The sequence below is a fragment of the Gasterosteus aculeatus genome, chromosome 4 (assembly GCF_964276395.1).
Source record: "Gasterosteus aculeatus chromosome 4, fGasAcu3.hap1.1, whole genome shotgun sequence".
NCBI lineage: Eukaryota > Metazoa > Chordata > Actinopteri > Perciformes > Gasterosteidae > Gasterosteus > Gasterosteus aculeatus.
The window spans coordinates 7,114,382-7,134,225 of record NC_135691.1 but is presented as its reverse complement, the minus strand read 5'-3'; the positions used below and the strand labels follow the sequence as shown (position 1 = coordinate 7,134,225).

At 41.0% G+C, this 19,844-nt stretch overlaps 1 protein-coding gene across 29 annotated transcripts in view; it reads left to right on the top strand.

Moving 5' to 3' along the window:
* Positions 1 to 19,844, top strand: part of diaph2 (diaphanous-related formin 2) — a 301,435-nt gene that overhangs the window by 236,413 nt on the left and 45,178 nt on the right. For all 29 annotated transcript variants that reach the window (XM_078100695.1, XM_078100702.1, XM_078100692.1 and 26 more), the window contains 2 exons: positions 7,749 to 7,913; positions 15,550 to 15,685. In XM_078100695.1, coding sequence (XP_077956821.1) covers positions 7,749 to 7,913; positions 15,550 to 15,685 — 301 coding nt within the window. The remainder of the gene's footprint in view (positions 1 to 7,748; positions 7,914 to 15,549; positions 15,686 to 19,844) is intronic.

Below are 19,844 nucleotides of genomic sequence, written 5' to 3'. Positions count from 1 at the left end.
TTTGTGTTAATCCCCCTTTGCGTGGCCATTTTAGAGAATGAGATTTCATCTACAGCATGTCTGTCGGATTCCGACGAAGCAGCTGAACGGACTGAACTTATTATTATTGCACTTATGAGAGGTTCTCTTGAGTTTAGATGTTAAGGGAAAACTTAGTTAAGTTACCTCTGCTAGCTCCTGACTTTGCAGGGTTTGTCCACTCTTCAGTGGAAAGCATTTTCTTTTTAACCTTTAACTCTTAATAAGACACGTCATTAGACTGAAAGTCTTCTGAACAAAGAACTGTGCTGTGAGTGGTCCTATTCATTGGTTAAAAAAAAATCAAAATGTTCTCTTTCTTCTTGTTCCCTTTTCTCCACCTCTCCATGCACATATACACATGCAAAGACACACGCACAAACACACATTTACTCTCCCACTCGCACACGGAACCAGCAGCCAAATGGGCTGACCTTCTGAATGGGTTTGTGTTGTGCTAATGATAAGGCTGTTGAATTGAGCTGTACTGTGTCATGCTAGGCCAGCAGTCGGATCAATAGCTCTCTCTCTCTCTCTCTCTCTCTCTCTCTCTCTCTCTCTCTCTCTCTCTCTCTCTCTCTCTCTCTCTCTCTCTCTGTATTTTTCTCTCCATCTTGCTCTCTTTTAACCCGTCCGTTGTCTCCTTTGACACCCTTACTACTTAATCTACTGAAATGACCAATTGTTGACTATTGGTGCTGAAGCGTGGTTCTTCACCATCTGCGTACCTACAGTTGTACCCTGTATATCTGCACATATGAGCAGTTGCTCCTGACAGCCTTACATTTGATGAAAAGCTTATTTATCATATTTTAAAGTGAAACACTCTGGGGATTGATTTTTTATTCAATTTGAGCATTGTAATGATTTGTGCACTAACAACAGTTGACCTTGATGGGTGCCAGACAAACACGCTCACATATTTTAATTGATCTGAATACATCCTGCTTTGTTGTGGAAGATATATCCTCCGTATTGAGTAGGTAAACCTTTGCTCTCATTCCCATACAAATAAAGATCCCCGCTTGATATTGTCCTCTGATATATTTAGAATATTAATGTTATTTGAAAGAGTATCAAGGAATTTAACTAGTCCATGTTGTTCCTTGTGAAGCACAGAAGGCTCACACAGTCCAGCTTGAAGGCGGGAGATTACATTGGCACATAAACGCTCCCAGCAGTCAAGAGGCACACATCAAAAGCAGCCCAATATGATATCTTTCTCCAAACAGGTACTGCGTGGCTTTGATTAGTGCTCCGTACGGGAAGCATGCTTTAAGTGGCCACCTGAGGTCCCATTTCCAGCTTTATAAACCATGATCTCAGGAACAAGATGTAATCTTGACATGCTGTAATCAAACCTTGGTCAAGTAGCCCTTTTCAATGATCTCCGTATAATTCTAAAGCCGCCATGCGTAACAGAAGTACCAAAAAAAGAGTTTACCTCTTCTCGATAATTCTGTCAATGCCGGTTTAAGTGATAATTTGTTTTGCTTTTATAGTTTTCTTTTCTGTTCACATTTCATGAGTAATGTTTCTCCTTCACTATATTGTAATGTCTAGAGACGATAAGCAAAAAAAGCTGCACGACTGCAAATCCAACAGCTACAGTGATTCATGTCTTTCAAAACACAGCAGTAGATCGCCGCAATGTTTGTGTGCGTAATATGTTGAAGAGCCTTCCCTGCTCATCAAGGATTTTTGAATATTAGACGGATTGTTCGTATTCTTGATGAAGTTAAACATAACCGTATTAACCTTGCAGCATTAAGAATTCAGTGGAATGTGCCATTTGTTTTACGACAGATTAGTAGAACCTCACAGTTCTGAGCCGACAGCAGGCTTGACAATGAGTGTACGTGTGAGAGTCATGTTGTGCAGGTAGACTGATAAAACACAGAGACATTAAAGCGACTGTGTTATCGTCGCGTTGAAACACAGACATACGTGCAAGAAAATAAGTGAAACACTGTGCGTCCCACACATTCCTCAAACTCCCTCGGTAGAAAAATCACTTGCGTCTTTAAAATTGATCATACTTTGAGGAAATAGCCGGTTACTCTCCCAAGTAGGAGGCAAGGAAGCTAATATATTACCCAGAATAAAACAAGCCAGGCCAGAAACTAGGGCGATGTAAATGAGAAACAATACGGCACCGATGGCAGCAATTGTGCTCAGCAGGTTGTGTGAATAAAGTAACTGTGTATGTTTTTTTTCAAGTTTGCAAAGTTGTGCAGTGAATTCATTTTATACAATATCAAATAATTAAACCAAGAATGACTAATTAAGGAAAAATTTCCAATTTCTTTTTTTTAACCTACCAGATTTAGACACAATGGTGGTTATCAGTCAATGTGCTACACTGGGTATCAATAGCCTCTCAGAGAATACTCATGGGTGTTTTTACAATTAATAAATATTTAAACATGCACTCCAGATGGGCTTCTTGCAGATGTTATCTCGCGTAATTCGGTGTACAAGCTTACCTGTGTCTATTAAATGCCACGTGTGATGTCTTTGCTCCTGCACATGCTTCTTGCATCTTCAAGGGGCATTTTGTAATATAGAAGTAGGGATTGTTGTGTACCGATTAGATCAGCATCAAGGGAAGCGAGAGACTTGACCTTTCACAGTTTGACAAGTATGAACATTGTAAACACAGTGGATTTGCATTGTCACGATACTACTCTGAAAATAACACGGAGAGGCTCAAGCCCTGGGCATTGATTTGACATGAGATTGCTTTCAAGGAGGATGAAAGGATGACAACAGCAAGCTTGTGTGTGCATGCGAGTGTGTCTCTATAATTTTAATCTTAATAGGGCTGTGATTGTTTTACATACACACTCATCGCACGCAACCTTATTATGGACTCCACTTTTTTTTTATCTCCAGTTTTTCCCATACTATCTCTCAGCTTTTTAATAGCCTATACATGATTCAACAGGTCATTCCCATGGACCTAATCCCCTCATATCTTATTCATAGGGTCTCTTTTCCTTTATCAGATGTAGTCATTACGACCAACAGTCTGTCCCTCATTGAGTTGTTCCAACACCAGCTGGGCGCTGTAGTGAAGGGCCATGAATGCTTAAGCAGAAACAACCTTCCTCTCTACAGGTATAAATATTTCAGAAGCAGACGGGCAGGTTCAATCGACAGTAAAATTGACATCAAATCTGGCTTTTAATTTAAAGAGAAAAAGGTGGTAGGAGCTGCAGGGGAGATGATGGAGAGGAGTATAGAGAGAGGAAAGGTCATGACCCCTGTGCCAAAGTTGTATTATAATTTAGTGAGCTTGCGATGTGTGAAAAGATATCCCTCAATGTTATTAAATATATATAAATATGCTATCCACTTCTCTCTCTTCACTCTCTACATATATTATAAATTAAATTATGTGTAGAAAGTAGCCGAGGAAGCATTGGAGGAACCAAGGTTAAGGTAGAGTCTGACATCACTGCAGTGGCACAATAAGTACAACATTAATTACATTCTGTGGAGGGGACGGTGAAGGCATCTAGTAATCACCAATCCATTGGCACATTCTGTAATCCAAAAGGGAGCAGGGAGGTGGAGGGCGGGGATGGGGAGGTAGGGGGGGGGGGGGGGGGGTTGCCGTGTCTGCTGCACGCAGAGACAAAGACGGATCAGCAGGATAGAGTTTCTCAATGGCAGGCAATCGATTCTCATCCAAGGCGTTGCTTTGATTACATTGGACAATGTCCAGCAATTTCCATAGTGTAGTATGATTTCAATATGCCATTCAGTTTGTTACAGATTTGATTATTTTCATGTAAAATAAACCTCACTTAAATACGTGTAGGCTGCTTTGAGGGATAATTCTGCTTCATTGGGTTGGTTGGTTGGTCTGTCCAATACATGAACTACTTATTCAGAGTAGAATGCCCCAACAAATATTGGAATGGTTGCAGTGGAAATTGGTGCAGAAATCCATGTTAACCACAAAGTGTTTTGTATTTAAAGTGTGGTGCCCCTGACTTTTCATGTTGCACCACTTTCAGTTATTACCTATCAAACCATCAAAAATATCAAACACGTTTCATGGATTTTCTCAATGCATAGACATCATTGATGATCATCGCAACATTATCAATGTATCATCTAATTTGAATAGAAGTAAGTATTCGCATGCTGAATACAATGGCGAGCATCATTTCCTTAATGTCAGCATGTTAAACATTTTCATAGAAATCATCTCTACATCTAGAGTCTACACTTTTAAACGATAAACCGCCTCATTTAAATGGATATAATTCCATCCATCCATCCCTTCTGCCCTGCCTGCTTTCCCTCTGCATTCCCTGCCCTCACGACATTCCCTGCTCCCTCCACTCACCTCAGTACCAGGTCCCATCCAAACGTTTCCGGAATCCGCTGCTCTGGCATTGATTGGCATCAAACATTACTTGAATCAGAGCTGGTTCATTCATACACAGATTTTACTAACTACAAACTCTCTCTCTCTCTCTCTCCCACTTTGTGCCCCTCGTGTGCACTCCATTCCTTCATCCCTCTCATCTTGCTCTCGCTCTCAACATGATGGGTTGTGTCCAGTCAGTGGGCAGCTTTGGTGTAATTTGGCCCACGGGGGCTGTTGGCAGTAGGTGTGGGGATAAAGGGGCCGGGGAGCAGGGATGGTCCCGTTGGGAGAAAAGCAGGCTTAGTGTAGGGCCCTGGGTGGAGGGGCCGGCGAGAACATAGGACACGCATTAAATAAACATGAATGCAACTAGGTTACAGGAGATTTATTAAGGAGGCTTTTTGGGCCCCCGCTCTTGTTGTCCGTGTTATGCAGCACTTTAATAACTCTCTCATGCACGCAGGTAAACAAACCAGGCAGCGTATCGCCGTCCTCATAGGTGGCCGTAAACTTTGTTTTGACTCATTTCGCCTCTTTTTCTTATCATATCATATCATAAAAATGACAGAGTCCGGCTCCAGAAGCCTTTTTTTTATTTGTACTGCATTTGGGGTAAGTCTGACTTGGATATGATGTTGATGTGGTGTTTGTGGCGTTATAAATGAGTGCCCTTAATCGGAGCTTACTGATGTTAAATGTACCCTTTTTGGCATGTCAAACACACAGATAAAAAGTGACTGATTAAACACAGTAATGAGGACACTGTGGCAGGACGAGTAACTCATTTCGAGACTTTTAACAAGGATCGGGTGCCTTTTGGCAAAAGAGGGATATAAGGAGGGAGAGAGAGAGAGAGAAATCTAAAATACATGAACTAGTAGAGCACCTGCCAACGACATCACATTTCACAGCTGACTGTGTCTTTGCAAAACAGCGCTGTCTCTTGAGACGCCGTCAAAAATAGGCGTTGTTAAAGCCAAGCCATAGTGTGTCATGTTTAGTGCCGTGCTGCCATTCTACAAGCCTCTATTTGAACTCTGATGATGTTTATCTTACAGTTATTCCACGGCCAACTATGGAAATCATTTTAAGGATTAATCCAAGAAAGACTAATCTGAATCAATAGTAGCATTGTGAACTCGAGCCCTGGAGCACTTGTTTTCCTTTGCGTCGTTGAGGTGCACCGCACAGGACGTGCAGCACTTCTCTGAGGAGAGCAGAGACTGACAAACAGGCTTTGGGCGACCAAAAGGCTGAAGCTGAGTCTTTACCCTGAGACCCATCGCCTTCGCTCGCTGCACTGCTCCAAGCCCAAGTGACGAGGACACCAGACACGGCTCAGACGGCCCACTGTTGAAAGTTCACTCTGCGTAGAAGAGAAAGAAAGACGATTTTTTTTTTTTTTGCTTGAGTGAGACAATTCTTTACGTAAGAACATCAATGGGAAATGTGAAAGGAATTCTAAAGGGAATGTGTTAAAAGCAACTCTGCTGGACAGGAATAGAGAGACGTAGAAAGAAAGATTTATCTTTGGAAAAGGAGCGTCAATAAATGCTACAATGACTGTGAGGAACTGTGATAAAGGAAAGATTAACAGACAAGCTGACAGAGACATTCAAAGAATGAGCACATGTGCGGTTAAATAAATATATATATATATATATATATATATGTGTGTGTGTGTGTCTGCCTGTTCTTTCTGTGTCTGTATGAGTATAAGATGAAGATTCCAGAACACCGGTTGTCTTGCTGCAGGACGCTGTGCGTCAGGCTCGATCAGCATGACAGGTCTTTGATGTGGAAATACGAGGAGCAAAAGCCCAGTCAGCCGTTCTTTAAACTACCATTCTACAAGGACGGCAACAGTTGTGACTTTAACCTTAAGGCACTATGAACTCTGCGGCGGGGCAGAATCAACAATGTCTAAATGTCTTTAACAATCACTCAGGTGACGCAATAATATGAACATCTTTTGCTGCGTTTTTGCTGACGCACTAATGTGTGGCTCCTTTTGGATATTAACCTGTTCTCGGTGCTTGTTTTCAGTTGACCACAGAGGGTTTTTTCACATTCTGGCCAATGGTGAGTGTGATATTTGATACGAAGCCCACTCTAGAACGGCAGTGCAGTAGTATATTTGGTACTGTACAGTAAAACCAGTCCAGTTTGGATGTTTAAAAGAGTTTTAGACAGCCTGACAAAAACAATGGGGATAAATCACAACTAGGGATAGAGGGAAGAGGAAAGACAGGAGGATCCATCCATTGAGCATGTGTGAGGGCTTCCTGCTAACCAGTGATGCTGCTGTTTATAGTAAACACTGGCACAGGAAATCCAACCAGCTTAAACTTCCGGTGCTTCTATTCCCTGTTAGTTACACTTACACGTGGGCGCATGAACAGTACGAGCACAAATACATCACACACCTACAGGCACGTGTGGATGTGATGTTTATGACAGAAAAAATGTATAATGTTACAATTTGGATTGAATTTGTTACTGCCTTGCTCGGTTGGTTCTGTTTTAATTACTCAAACATCAGCGGTCGGGTTAATCAAACCTCCTTGTCAGAGTAAATACCGCTTAGCGGCCTCTTTGACGTTAACGTACTTAATGTCATTGGGCTCAAATTGTCGATGCGTTGAAACTGGTGCTGGTGGAGCTTGTATTGTGAGTAGTTTTCTCTTTTTGTCTACGTTGGCAAGTGAGTACCTGTATATTTAAAGTTGCTGGCTGTACCTCTGTGTGTGTGTGTGTGTGTGTGTGTGTGTGTGTGTGTGTGTGTTTCCTTTCTGCAATTGAGTGTCGGACCCGCATGCAGCAGAGTCTCCATGAGGTCAGTGGCTGCTGTGATAACGCTGAACCGATGCCGGCTGTCAATAGCCATTCACCGGGAGAAAAGTGCTCGCCTGTTCAGTAAATTACACAGTGCGGCGTGAGCTGCGAGGTTCACAACAACCTGACCCCGGTGTTGTCGGGAGAAACAATAGAACAATGACTGCAATAAGCTTTTCCAGCAACCATTTGTGTCACGCTGCTGACTACAAAACACCTTTCCATTATTCCAGCGCGGCAGCTATTAGCTCACCATGGGATTGACTCCAAAGTGAGTTGGAGAGGTTATTGTAATGGCACATTAGATGGCCTCTGACCCCTCTTCAACCAATCTTTTGTTTTGTTGACCTTGCCATAGGTGGGCTTTTTCAATTCAATACAGACTCAAGTTTCTCGACATGTCTTGTTTTCTTCATTTTTAAAGATGTTTCTGAGGTGTCCATATATTGCTGATTACGATTGATTTATAGTAGTTTTTTCTCCATTTTTTTCTTAACTGTGTCTTTCTCACGACTTCTCCAAACATTCACGAGAGCAGTATGAAAAACTGTCCACGATGCACAAGAACATGCAGAAACTCTACGAGAGCATCGGCAGCTATCTGGCCTTTGACCCCCACTCGGTCAGTGTGGAGGATTTCTTCGGCGAACTCGCCAACTTCCGCATCCTCTTCATGGTGAGTATAGAGATTATGGTTTGGCACACATACACAAAAACGTCACATGTTTATAGTTCAGTAAAACACACAGTAACAAAAGCAACCACCCACACAAGCATATTCTTTTGTGCACAATTCCACTTGCTTTTTGCAATCTTTGGGTGTCACTGAAATGTGAACAGAACACATTTTCCTCAGATTTACAGGAAGGCCTAGCAAACATTATAGTGTTATTAACTCATGTGCATGGAAACTGATTTCCAGCAGGGTCCCTTTTTGCATGCATGCTCTCAACGGCTCACTTGCATGTCTTCATTAATTAGTAAATGTTTTTTATTTTCTTTAGTTAAATCCTAAATGATGAACAGCTATTTATTTTGTGGACAGTATTTGGACTTAAATAGATTCAACACATGTGGGCTAATCTGTTACTTTCTACCACTACGTTATTTTACCTGAGCAGTATGGGGGGGGTGGGGAAGGGGGGTTATTTGATTTCACCTTCCTCTTGTAAAACTGCAAGATGTTGACTGTAAAGGAGATTGCACTGTAATTTCTCACCACCTATTGATCTCTTTAAAGTCCCTTGGTCAGCCCTCACATGCTCCCACCTGCCGTGTTATTTCCTTCCACTTTTTAGGTCATAATGCCGCTGCGTCTGTCAAAGATGTTCTATTGTGTGTTCGTCCCAGACGCAACCTTGTTTTCTTTGTCACAGACGTGTTTCTTTTTCATTTTCCCCAATGGCATCGTAGTCTGGAAGGTTATGGATATGGGTTCTCAGTAACACTTTCGTCTAAATCCCCCTTTTTATTATCTTTCATCAGTCTATAAATGAATAATTAGCGGATATAAGTGCTTGATAATTCATTTGTGGACAAGCACAACCTCTACTGGGGTTCCCTGTATTTGGAGGCTGCTGTGGAAACCGATTTTAAATGACAGTAAAGTAAAACACAGTTGCAATGCAAGATGATATATATGATTTGTGTGAATAGGAGACATTTTGATTGCTTAGGAGTATATTACTTTAATTAACTCTTGAATTGTACTTTTGGCCCCAACTGCATTATAGTAAACCATTTATTAAATGTTTGTACAACTTCTGTGTGAAGTGTCTTAACTTAAAGTAAAATAGTTACTCTCTTTTTGCTAATATGCAATCAACACGCTGGTGCTGGCTTTTAAATCTGGAGACTTAAGAAGCTAGTATCACAATTGAGAGTTTGTTTTAATACGTACATAGTAAAAAAAAATAGCGTAAAAAAAAGGTGTAATAGTTTGTGTATTTATTGTCTAACTGATAAGAGAGCTTCATAAGGCTTGTGCAAGCTGCTTTACCGCTTAAACATAGTTTCATTAGCTTGCGTCCATCAGCACAGAGCATCACAGGTCTTGCTGGAAGGTATGGGGTAATGAGTTGAGAAAGGGGGGTAGGATTTTAAAGTTGTTGACAACGCAGTCCCTTCTCTACCTGCGAGTTTTATACTATTATGGCTTGGGGAAATACGTCTTGTATGTACTTCTACTTAAATTTGAATTATAGAACAAATACAATTCTATATATAACTAAAAACTATACTAAAAAAAAACTAACCATATAACACAAAATCTATCTTTTTTTTTCACCTTCTACGTTCCTTGCACCCGCCCCCCCCCCGAAATATTCTTGGTTTTGGGATAAAGACTCTAATATAACTAATATAAATATAAATGTCTCTAGAGGGCATGCGCTCGGTATTCTCAATCCATCTATGTGGATGGTAGGGCCTACCCAGCAAAAACCTCCTCATTCCCACTGATCAAAGTGCACAAAACACACAACACAACTCTCCCTCAAGGACTTCAGAGTTGCACATCTCTAAAAGAGGCATCCACCCAGCGAAATAAATTATTCTCTCAAGCAAATAGCTGGATATGAATATTTTATTACTGATTTAAACTTTCCTGCTATGGATAAGGGGAGGGAACTGAGTGGGATAAAGTGTTCTTCTGTTGAAATGGGTGCGGAAGGGGAAGGAGGGGGTAGTGGTTATAAGTTAATGTATTCATATAAAAACAATCCTTTAATCACCATATTCTTCAGATATTATTTATAGTTTTGGGCTCCTCCGCTATGCTGACAGAAAGGCTAATCCCATCTGCTTACAGAGTACAAGGAATCAATGTTTTTTTCTACTTGAATGTTTTTTCATTTCATTTTCATACTCTGTGAAAATCACTGAGCGAGCTCCCTTGCAGCATCCTCCGCAGCTTTTTTTTTTTGTCAGTGAAAGAATTTTGGGGAGACGCCTGCAAGTTATTTTTCTTTGAGAAATTTGACCTACATCAACCAGCACTGATTGTTCCAAAATGGCAAATCTAACGGATATTATGACATCTTGGCAGGTAATGTTTCGGGGAGGCCTGAATTTAACTTCTTGATTTGCCTGGAGTGCGTCAGACTTTTATTCCAATATTGAGTTGTTTGACAAAACGTGTTCACTCACTTCTGTCTTTGTTGCATTGGCCCTGTGTAATACATATACAGCACAAAGCATCCACAGTATTAAAGAGTGCCATTGCGATACAGTCACCTTAAATTGCTTTCATTAATAAGCTCGGGCTTAATGCTCCCGACCGACATGAGCATTTGAGTAAACGCATTGACAGACAGTCCTCACAGAAGTGAATGTAACTGATAAGAGAATCCATTAACTCTATTTCCCTTCTGTTTCATCTCTCTTTCTCGCCTCCCTCACTCACATCCCATTTCTTTTTTTTCCTGCGTCCAATGAAATACTATTTCATTCCTGCAAATGGAGACAGTATTCGAAGACTCCAATATTTTTTTTTTAATTTAATGTTGCTGCCATATTCTGAAATGCAGCATGAGTGAAATGCAATCGCTGTATGTGTAATCCTGACCAGGAGCATTGGGGATGAGGATTTTCCCATTAATGAGTTATCAAAGCACAGCAGATGGGCTGTGATGAGTTACCAGTCGTCCTTGTTAATTGAGTGACTTTCTAATAAGACCAAGAGATCCGGACCGGGTTCCCAAAGTAGCAAGATAGAGCATCTATGAGATTAGAATGATGATTTTGTTTTGAGCCCACTTCATATTTCTGAAGCGCACTAATTCCTTCACAATATGGCAAATAATCATACTAATAGTACTGAAGATGATGCCTTGCAGTGCAACTCTCCCCACCTTCTTGCTAGATCACTGCCAGATTCCCTCATGGTTGTCTCTTTTTGCGAGCGCGACACATAAAACTCATCGGACCAGATTTTGGAGGTCACCTATCAATCTCACAAGTTGTAACCTGTAACTTCTTGAAGCCACTTCCCCTCCACACCCCGGCAGACAGTGTAACAGATGGCTAATAAACACATTGGCTGCTTTAAGCCACAGCGCTGTGGCGTGTAAAATTCAAATGGGATGTAGCAGTGACACTCTCTGTGTGAGATCACTGGTGCAACTGAACAGTTGGAAACACGCATCGCTCCCTCGTTGGAGTGGCAAACCTGTGAGCATGGACGGGAGCGGTGTCGTGGGAGGTACATTGTGTTGTGCAGGGTCAAGGGAGAGCGGCAAATGCATCCCATGGATTATTGAAAGAACAGACCCCGAATAAAGGTTGGTGGGTTTTGTACGATATTTCATTTTCCATTGGTTATAGTGGATAGTCGGGTACTTTTAATCTCTACCGTAGACACATCAGAGGCCACGAGTGGAAATGTAGTGCTGTGTCACACTCACGGTCTCTGCTGTGTGAGATGGACAGACATAAATGTGTTGTTGACAGCCCCAGCTGGCATTAAGGCACTATCATGCTGAACCCATGTTTTTGTTTTGTTTGGGTTAGTTTGAAGCGCTTTTGTTTTTGCCTTTTTTTATTGTATCCTTCGTTCCACTTCTCATGCTGTATTTATCACATTTGAATCATAATTATTATTTGAGAAACACAACCCTCCATTTGACTTGATTGGTAGCCAGGACTGAAAACAAAGTGTGTCTCAATAATTTTCTTTCTTCTTGCCAACATCTCTTGTACTGAAAGCCAAAATATCAGCCCAACTAACTAAGAAACATTAACAATACCAGTCATTCATACACACTCATACACTTAAGCAAGTTGCATTCCACGACGAAGGCCGTGTAATGTATTTCATATTTTGTTTCTAAGGACGGATGATGTTTTCTGGGGGCATTTTTGATTTGTGATATTGTGCAAACAGTATTGAATTGAAATCAAAGGCTGGATCTCCATGTTAAATGGAATTGCTTTCATAAAACAAAACATCCACTGATGCAAAGCGCTTTATACGGATGGCAACCTGATCGGGATCTAGTTTAAATGTTCATTCACAAACACACACAAACACACACAAACTCGCAGAGGCAGATGGCGAGGTGCAATTTCGGGGGTTCATTATCACCCCCAATGACACGTCTACATGTGAACTGAAGGAGCTGCGGATTGATTCCCCCCAAAACATAATAATTCATCCGAAGTATTTGATTTATTTTATAATATTTATATTATTCTGTGCTGCTTAATAATATCATGTCTCAATACCACAGATGTTAATGCGTAATGAGACTGTGGGAATTAATCAGTGTCAAATCATTTTTACTTTGTTTTGCTCAATTAGGAGTTCATGTAGGAAGTAGATGGTTTTCACTGCAATAAGCTTGAGTAGCAGTATAACTAGTGATGATCTCATGCAACTCATAATGATTCAGTGTAAGGGCCAAAAATACGTTTTTTTCTATCGTCCGCGGAAATCATATTGTAAATCTTGTACTTTGATCTTTAGTTTATGAGAGTAAATGAAACACCATACATTTATTCATATTATATGTATTATTCAATATTCGTGCTGGTGAGGTTTAAATCTGGTTCTCTGCACTGAAGATTATTTTTGAAAGCAAATCCTATGAGGATTGTTTATCTCTTGTATGTCCTCCTACAATATACAGTATTGTAAAAAAAAAACAGACCTGATACATTCAGCTGTTGCCAACGGCAATGTAGAAGCCGTCAAAGAGAATGGTTAAGGGAAAAATGACTGATCACTGAAAACACTTTTGTTGCTATGGCAATTAGTGGTGCTGTGTGATTAGAGCAACATAATTACATTGCATAATCATGTTTACAGTCAGAATTAGTTGTTTGTTTAAAATAAGTTTAGCCGGCAGGATTGTATCTGTAATCTGCATAATTCATCATCCCAATGCGTGCTGCAGATCCTGAGCAAAGCAGTGGTATCACTTTCAAAATGACCTCACTCCTGTCAGTGGATCAATCAAAATTGCTGCTGCCAGTGCTGCCCATCACTTGAACAAAAGCTAGATCTTTTGATGACATCCCAGCTCTCATGCGCTCCGATTCGAAAGAGCAGCAAAGTGCGTGCAGTAAATTGCCCTCATACGGTGTAGCTTTTAGGGGTGTAACGATTCATTTTAACAACGATTCGATTCGAATCGCGATTCATGCTTGTCGATTCGATTCATGGACGATCTGGGTTAATTTAGAACGATTCGATTCGATTCAGTGACTTGAAATCGATTTAATAACTTTACTGGACAATGCAGGCAAAGTTTCCGAGATCCGTGTTGTTTCTTGTAAGGAAATCAGGTTCAAATTAATTATGGATATGATAAACAAGCAAACAACAATTAATGGCAAATGTATTCATCTTTTATTTGAATCAAGTGCCATTTTCAATGTAAACATTACACAATAATTACATAATGTTTGGATCAATTCACAGAACCCCGGATTTTCAACCACATTGTAGGGTCGCATGTCTTTACAGCTAAACTTGTTACTGTGATGTTGAGTTTGGTGCTGGCGAGGCCTGCAGAGGTGTCTGCAGAGCTGGAGTTACCTGCTGCTGCTGCAGCGGTGCAGCTGCTGCTGCAGCGGTGACGCTACTAGAGGTGCCTGACTGTTGCCGTTGTTTAATCCCACGGCGCCTTAGTAGATGGCCGGAAAGATTCGTTGTGTTTCCGTGTTTTTTTTATTTGGCTTCTACATATTCTACAAACAGCAACCGACTTATTTAGAACACCTCCGTGTTTGCAAAAGCCAAAATGTTTCCACACGCTGGATCGATAAGTTAGTTTGTAATAAATGTCTTGCTCGCAGTCGTCTCCTCCACGCTGTGTTTTGTTGTTGTTCAGAGTTTCGCGCGGCGGCCGCTGCGTACTGATGACGTCACAGACAGGCAGACTGGATCCAGTAACGCTTAACGTGTCTAAAGTGCTAAAAAACTAACAAACAAACACACATCCATACCGTTTTTGTACTTAAATCCAATGTGCAGTTTCCAAGTATCGATACAATCGATTATGTACCATTTTAATCGATTTGTAATGAATATATGTCGTCCGGAATGCCGATTTGCGGAGCACAGATCAATTCAGTTGGATCGCACGAATATAAATCGATTAATCGATTCAGTGAATGAATCGTTACACCCCTAGTGGCTTTACACAACATCAGTGTGGGGATAAATGTAGGTTGATTTTTAAGTGTCCATCAACAGCTTACGAAGATAAATGTTCCTTGTGTTCTCAGAATGCACTTAATACAAAAACACATTCACTCCCTCTTATTATTCTGCTCTCTCTCTCTCTCTCTCATTCTCTCGTTGCCCTTGTCATCCAACAAGGAGACAGTGACAATGAGGGCTTGTGTCCTTGGACATGGAGCAAAGCTCTACTATTGACTGGCATCATGAGCTGCTCTTTCCTTGTTCCTTTCCCACAATCCCGGTAATCCCTCTGTCTTAGCTGCCAACACGGCACACACATAAGGACCAAAGGGGCATTAGATAGGAGGGGGGGGGGGGGTGGGGGGTTATATCAGTGGAGACAGGGCCAGGCCTTCACTTACTGACACACACAGCCATATGCATACATAAGGGGTAACGTCACAGATGGGCAGAATCACATAGATGCCCATGGACAACATAAATGCCAGCACGCAGGCTTGGTTGCATCCACGTGCCTCTCTCACACACACACGTGACACCCGAGATCCGTCCTGTCAAGTATTGGGCCACAGGCCCGAGATGAGGGAACATTTTGTTGTCTCCAAAGGTCACACTGTTGCGTCTTACTCTGCTTCCAGTTTGGCACAAGAACAAACTGACACCAAGGCTCGAATCCGTACCGTTGATTATCTCTCTTTTTCTGACTCCCTTCTGACATTTCAGCCCATCACAAAGGAGGAGACGGAGGATAATGGCACACTGCTGCCACTTTTTTTCTCATGCAAATTCTCCCTGATGTTGTCAAAGGAATTATCCTAGCGTGGTACATATGTAAGACGTTTCGCCAGCCCCTTTCTTTTTTTTTTAAATGAATCTATGTTGATGTATTATTGACAACAAATCAGCTCTGTGTGTGCAGAAGCCTTGCAGACAAATGTGCTTGTATTAAAAGGAATGATATGTTGTTTATTTCAGCAGCTTATCTGTAACTATCAAACTTTGAAATCACTGAATAAGAATTTGCTCATGGCATGTTGCCGCTTCTGAGCACTATACAGTAGCAAAGATGCTAGTGGAGGCGGCAGGAGACAGATTCTGATTATATCTGTCTGTCTATGTGTGTGTGTGTGTGTGTGTGTGTGTGTGTGTGTGTCTGCCTCATCAGGAAGCAGTGAAGGAGAACCACAAGAAGAGGGAGATGGAGGAGAAGATCAAGAGAGCCAAGCTGGCGAAGGAGAAAGCAGAGCGGGAGAAGCAGGAGCGGCAGCAGAAGAAGAAGCAGCTGATTGACATGAACAAAGGTATGCCACTTTTCCCCCGCGCCACCAAAGAGACAGAGGAGGGGAGGCAGGTGGGGAGTTAGGACAAGGCGAACAGGAGGATAGAAAGCGGGTTTGATGGAATTGTGCTTCACACGGATCTGAACTCTGAAGGCAGACGCTTAATGTGGAGGAGGCGGGGGAGGCATCTTTTTTACCAGTAAACGAATTGCATACTTACTCCCATAGCCGATACAATGCTTCCAAACAAACGGCTTAATGCTACTTTTAGCTTCTTTTTTTTCATTTGTTTGCAGAAAGAAACATTCTCTCCTGCAATAAAATGCATCAGCACTGCTAAAGCTTGAACACAACAACTAATAGTATTATCATTTAGTAAAAGAAGCAGTTATTGTAGTTCACGTTTAACGACAGGATGCGGCGGTTGCATTACAAAAGTGGATAAAAGTGCCTCTCCAGATTGTACCATTGTTATTTGTTCGCATAGCTGGTCATGTGAAAGCAACGCGACAGATACGTCGTCCAAGACTACTTGCCTGCAGCGCACTGTATTTATTGTTTTCAGCCGCTGGAATTACCCTCATCATCCTCCAGCGACGTCAGTAAACAACGTATTGATCAGTACAAGTTGTAGTTGTTCAGACATTTGACCGACAGCGCTGGATGCGTCTTGTTACACCAATGACATTGAGAAGGAATTTTACGCCTGAAGGGGCTTCGCAAGAAGATAGCGTGGTCTTTTGTCCATTTTTTTTGACAAACAGGCTGGGATCTCCACAATTCACCAGCTTCTAAATGTCAGCCAAGGACCTCCTTGTGATTTAGCCACATGGGGAATTGTGACAAGACAGTGTTTCGTGTGCCGCAAACTCTCCCAGATAATTGATGCATACTACAGCTTTTTTCTTTTTTTTTTTTACCCTGAGCAGTGACCTCTTTGAAAGCTTCACTTTTAATAATCCAACATAGCTGAGCTGAAGGCGTCTGTCTACCCCCCTCTCTCACGCTGGCTAACCAGAGGAAGTAGGTATGATATTAAATATTTCTACCAGAGCAGATTTTGATCCCAGTTTCTCAATGCCATAATATGACTTGTATGAATAAAACATAAGGAAGACATGGGCAATGTTGCCTGCAGCCTTGGAGATAGTAGGGATTGTCCTCCACTCCCACACCTAGCTTGTTGGAAAGTCACCATCGCAATGACCTTGGCAGTCAGGAAATACATACTTTTGTAAAACCCAAGCTAACTTTTTTTGCGCCAGCAAGGTCATTACCTGCATTGACTACGCATTTTCATTGAACCTTCAATAGTTCCCGTCCGGTGTACTAACTTGTCTCTAATGCAGTGAGAGAAAGGACAATGAAATGCGGAAGTCTGTAAGTGGATGCTTTGAATGGGAACGGGATCTTCAGCCAAAAGTGGGTTGAAGGTTACAGCAGATTGATATTCTCTCCTTTTCTCTTTAAGATGTTTGGTTGGAGCACACATAGCAGGATGTTCATGTTGTTGCACATCATTCATTTCTCTTCCCCCACTTTTATCAGTTGACAGCCTTGGCTTGAGAGTCTTGGCTCTTGTCTCCCTTTCTGTTCGAAAATTCTATGTGTGCTTCAGATATGTTGAGTTAGTTATTTGAGGAGTCTTTTCACATCCATATTTCATGCCGAGCGGCAGCCATTTTTTTCCGTGAAGGTTGATAAAAATAAGGTGGTGTTGGGCACAAAGAGCCTTTTTTTTAATTCCTCTTCCTATCCATTAATAATGTCCAAACATTTTTCACATTTATTTTGCATTTGAAAGGTCATAGGCTAAGTGATGGCCCGAAAGTGAGCTCAAGCCTTGAGCCGAACCTTGGTTTGAGACGGACAGACAATAGATAGATGAGATTGGTGACCGGAATGTAGCACAGTTTTATAGTTCAGATTAAACAAAACCCATAAGCATTGACAGACGGACTATACATATGGCTATTGTATTACAAGAATTAAGTACCAGTCAATGTCTCTAATGGATTTATCCATTTCATTTCTGGGACTTATTTTGATCATTTATAGTAGTGTTTTGCAATTTAAAGAGGCTATTTTTGAGAAGGGATAGATTTTATGTAATTTCACAAATTGCGACCTAATCCTCTTCGCTTGCAAATGATTAACAATGAAATGCATATTTAATGAGAGCTTAATTAATTTAGCATGTGCCAGAATTTCACCCATGGTGGGGGGATGCAAAACAGACAAATGCTTTTAGAACAGATTTTATTTTTAAAGAAAGAATTTTTCTCCTGTTCCCCACTTGATTAAACTTGAGATTATACCCTCTGTAAGTGCATTGATATGTGCAGTTATTCAACACGCATGATGGATAGATGAGACAAGGGCAGAGCTAAATGTGTTTTCCTCATGAAGTATTAGAAATCCTGATGTGGGAAATTGCTTATGAAATCATTACCCACTCTCCCCATTTGTTTTAATTTCATCTAAGTGGATTTCCGTATTCTTTCGAATTGACCATATGTTCAACATTTCCCAAATGACTTTACTTCAGTGGGAATAACTGTTGAAAACTGCAGAATAAACCTAAACTAATGTTACTGTTCATAAATGGTTCAGAATCGTGGTCCATCACAGTTTTTTTTTCCACTAGCATCCCAATTTTGACAGGAGTTGGAGCGTGGAAGAGCATCTGGATTTTGTTTCTCTAAGGCATTTGTCAGGAGCAGCAGGCCCCTCTGGTCGGGTACTCGAGTGGCGTCACCGGGGTCAGTGCCCCCGTCCGGGGCAAGTGTCTGCACCCACATGTCAAGCGCGTACCCCAGTCAAATCCACTAAGCTGTGAACCGAGCCGGAGAGCGCACACATGCCGCTTTGAGCACGATGCAGCTTGGCATAAGTCACATAGAAATGTACAAACAAGGACAAAAAACAAGTTGTTTGAGCATTTTATGTAGTCCGGGCAATTTGCCCAGGTGCTTTGCCACAGAGAAATAGTGAAAAACTTTGTGTTTAACATGTTTACTTTCAACTTTTCTCAGGCTTACATTAAATATGTTTTTTAGGATGTGCAGAGTTGGAGCACCTTGTGCCACAGTCATATAAACCTCCAAAGAACATTGTTATTGCCAACCCGAGGAGTATAAAGTTCCAGAGCATATTGGTTGTAGCCTGAAACGTTTACAACACCTTTTATGGGAACATCAACTGTTTGCATCTGACTCCAAACATCAGATCACATCCAACTAGATTTATGTATTAAAGGAAATTATTTCTGTAAAAATGCTATGCTCTCAAATTTAATTCATTCAATTGGAAACACAAAAACATTCATGAAAGGGACCTATTGAAACCTTAAAAACACATTAAGAGGCTCCACAGATGCTGTTTTTACAACTCAATTTTACCTGCAAAGTTTTTACTATTTGAATTAAAGCCCACTAGGCTGCTTCAGACAGCTAGTAGACACAAACATTAGGGAATATTAAAGTGGAAATATGGGTTCTGTCAAGGTGTTAATATAACTATTGAACACACATCATTATCATCCTAAATGCAGTTGTCTTTGTTCACACAACAGCTGGAAGTTGTGTATATTGATATTTAAAAATGACTGAGCACATTATTAGAAAACGTTGGTATTATGTCCTAAATCTCAAAGATATTTAACTAAATGTTTAATAATTGGAAGACCCTTCTTGCTGCGTACCGTCTATTGTTCAATATTTGTCAAATGGTCTTATATTTGTATTACAATTTAACATTTTTTAAATGGTCTCTTCCATTAACGCCTGAAGCTTTTTTTTTCTGCTGGTAAAAGCTGTCTAGGTGATGTTCACGTTCAGCAGGGCCTGCTGGGACGAGGTCTCCTCGTGTCTCTGATTCTCTGCAGAGAGCAGTTGGCATGTTGACAATGATGGGCCTGCAGCTTCTATTTATGCATCTTCCTTGTCAATCTTTTACACACTGAGGATGAACTAGGGCATGTTTACATAAATAAATGTGTGCTCCTCTAAAAAAAAAAGCATTTCATTTCACTAAATGCAATTCAAAATAAGTTAGTGTAGGCTGCATATAACTTCTACAAGATGCTTTTTCTATTTTCATACTCTTAAACTTACATCTAAGTAGATTTACGTTACTGTTTGCGGGGGCTAATAGAGTTTATGTAGATCACCTGTTAAAT